The sequence below is a fragment of the Myotis lucifugus genome, unplaced genomic scaffold, assembly GCF_000147115.1.
Source record: "Myotis lucifugus unplaced genomic scaffold, Myoluc2.0 scaffold_37, whole genome shotgun sequence".
Lineage (NCBI taxonomy): Eukaryota > Metazoa > Chordata > Mammalia > Chiroptera > Vespertilionidae > Myotis > Myotis lucifugus.
In genome coordinates, this window is record NW_005871085.1 from 2695505 (window position 1) to 2698727 (window position 3223).

General features: G+C 44.1%; 1 protein-coding gene across 4 annotated transcripts in view; it reads left to right on the forward strand.

Moving 5' to 3' along the window:
* Positions 1-2881: 2881 nt before the first annotated feature.
* NSUN4 (NOP2/Sun RNA methyltransferase family member 4) overlaps positions 2882-3223 on the forward strand; it is a 17535-nt gene continuing 17193 nt past the window's right edge. The window contains exon 1 of one of the 4 annotated variants that reach the window (XM_006087268.3): positions 2882-3031. In XM_006087268.3, coding sequence (XP_006087330.1) covers positions 2939-3031 — 93 coding nt within the window. In that variant the 5' untranslated portion in view covers positions 2882-2938. Of the gene's footprint in view, positions 3109-3223 lie in introns of all 4 variants that reach the window. The other 3 variants (XM_014454522.2, XM_006087267.3, XM_014454523.2) reach the window with 3 other exon arrangements.

The following is a 3223-nucleotide window of genomic DNA, read 5'->3' on the forward strand; positions in this document are numbered from 1 at the left end:
TCCTAGAGCTGCCATAACAAAACAACACAGGCTTAAACAACAAAAGTTTAGTTAATCACAACTCTGGAGGCAGAAGTTCACGATCAAGGTATTGGCAGGGATAGTTTCTTCCGAGACCTCTCTCCTTGGCTTATAGAGAGCTCTTTTCTTCCCATGTCTTCACCTGGTCTTCTGTGCATTTTGTGTCCTAATTTCCTCTTCTTATAATGATACCATTCAACTGTTTTTGTAGCAGTAAAGGAGCCACAGTAAATGAAGAGTGTAAAAGTATTTCAAAAACAAGCTGTAGGCTGAATTTGGCTTGTGGCTCTAGTTTGATGCCCCCTGTTATAGACATTAAACAATAGAATATTCTGAACTTTATGGGAAGAAATTCAACAGTTTAGAGCAGAACAAATTATTTAAAAGACTCAAATTGTCAAAACTGGTACAAGAAGAATTAGAAAATTAAAATAGCCCTGCCCTGGTAGGGTGACTCATTTGATTGGAGCATCATCCTGTACACCAAAAGGTTGTGGGTTCAATTCCCAGTCAGGGCACATACTTGTTAAGGATTCAATCCCTGGTTGGGGTGCATACAGGAGGCAAACAACCAATATTTCTCTGTCACGTCAATATTTCTCTCTCTCCATCCTCTCTCTAAAAATAAATAAAAACATATCTTGGAATTTAGATTTAAAAAATTGAAATAGCCCTATATCAGGTTTTCTCAACCTCAGCACTATTGACATTTTGGTCTGGATAATTCTTTGTGTGTGTGTGGGGACGGGGGGTGGGGGGAGGACTCTCCTGTGTATTATAGGGTTTTCAGCAATATCTACCCACTGTAAGAAATACCACTCAGTTACAACAACCCAAAATATTGCCAGATGTTACCAACTGTCCTTTACAGAAGGGGTAAAATCACTTCTGGTTGAAATCAGAATACTATACTAAGAAATTTAATTCATAATGAAAAAAACCATCCTGGGTGCTCCTTCATTGTAATGTTGATATATACCTTTGATTGACTTTATATTGATTAGACTATCTTACAACTTTGTAGATAGAGGTTAACTTATAGAAAAACCAATGACAATGTTAATCAATAATTACTGTCTGAGAGCAATGCAAATGATTCCCATCCATAGTAATGAGCATGAATTTTGCCCAGCAGGGATGGAATTGATTTCCATCTGGTAGAAGAGAAAATTCTAAATATTATAGTTTATTACTTAATATGATATTAATCATTTTGCTACTATTAGCAAATTCATTTCAGCATTCAGATAATCTAAATCTCTGAACCTCAAATTCTTATTTGAACAAGTACTACCATCTTACTAGCTCCCTCATTATTTAGGATAATAATGGATGAGTAGTTTATTATGATGAAAATCTTTGGCATGTGTTCATTTTATATTTGTACTAGAGGCCTGGTGCATGAAATTCATGCACAGGTAGGGTCCCTAGGCCTGGCTGGTGATCAGGGCTGATCTGGGTCTTCCTGCTGTCGGCCAGGGCCTCCCTTCATTCCACGCTGCCCCCTGGTGGTCAGCACATGTCATAGTGAGCAATTGAACTCCTGGTGTCCTGGTGGAACAATTTGCATACTAGGCTTTTATATATATAGATGAGTTATGTTTTTCACCTTTTTAATTGACTTTATTGGGGTGACATTGGTTAATAAAATTATATAGGATTCAGATGTACAATTCTATAACACATCATCTGTATATTGTATCATGTGTTCACCATCCCAAGTCAGGTCTCCCATCACCATTTATATCACCCTCTTCTACCTCTCCCCCTTCCCTCTGATAATCACCATACTGTTGTGTGTCTACGAGGTTGTTTTTTGTTTTTGTTTTTTTGGTTCATCGCTTCACCAGTGGGGCAATGCTCCTCCTCTCTGACAGCTGTCAGTCTTTTCTATTTTGTTTGGTAATTTATTTTGTCCATTAGATTCCACATGAGTGGAATTATGGTTCGTGTCTTTCTCTGGCTGACTTATTTCACTTAGTTTAATGCTTTCCAGGACCATCCATGCTATTGCAAAGGGTAAGATTTCCTTCTTGGGTTTTGTTAGGGCATAGTAATATTCTGTTGTGTAAATGTACCAAAGCTTTTTTATCCAGTCATCTACTGATGAACACTTGGGCTGCTTCCAAATCTTGGCTATTGTAAATAATGCTGCAATGAACATAGGGAGTGCATGTTTTTCACCCTTTGGAAATGATAACTTGCCCTGGCTGGTGTGGCTCAGTTGGTTGAGCATCTTCCCATGCACCAAAAGGTTGCTGGTTCATTTCCTGTTCAGGGCACATGCCCAGGTTGTGGGGTTGAAGCCCCAGTAGGAGGCATGCAGGAGACAGCTGATAGATGTTTCTCTCTTTCTACCCCTCTGCCTTCCTCTCCCTCTAAAATCAATAAAAATATATTTAAAAGAAGAAGAAATAACTTTGCAGGCTATAAGAAAATAAATACATATTAGGTGGTAATGAGTTATAAGAATAAAAGTAGGGTAAGAGCACAGCTATTGACTGGTGGTGTAGTGTGTACTATTAAATATGGGGCCAATCAACCAGCAAGTCCTGTGCTTTCTCTCTTTTAATTATAAGTGGGACCTAACCCCTTCAGTACCAACTGCTAGCTCCCAGGCCTCCCTGACACCCCCTTCTGGGATGAGGACTGCACGGAGTCTCTCCCAATGCACCAAGCATCCAGGCGGAGCCAGCATTCCGAGCGGGTAGTTGCTCTGGTCCAGCATCCTCAAGGGAACCCTGGATGGTCCAGCATCCTCAAAAGAACCCTGGAGGGGCCGGTTGGCCCCTGAGAGTCCGGGTGGGCGGAGCCTCCGTCAGCCCCGCCCCCTACGGCGGAGCGGCGCGCGCCACCTCGGAACGCCGGCGTCTCGCGCTGCAGTTCCGGTCGGAACTACCCGGCGGGGCACGCTGACATGGCTGCGCTGGTAGTGAGCGGGGCTCGGCACCTGCTGAGGCGAGCGGACTTCGCGAAGGTCCTGCGGAGACACCGACATAAGAAGAAATGGGTAAGGGCCAGCCGGGAGCCGAGGAGGGGACGGTAACTGCGCCCCCGGCGGCCGCCCCCCGGGAAACTTGCCGTGAGGTTCGTCGCTCCCGCCCCGTGGGGCGCCCTTGGCCTCTTTCCCCGCCCCTCAGGGGGCGTCACTAGCCCCTCCCTCTCACGTCTGTGCTGTCCGCGCCCGGGTCTTTTGTCCGCC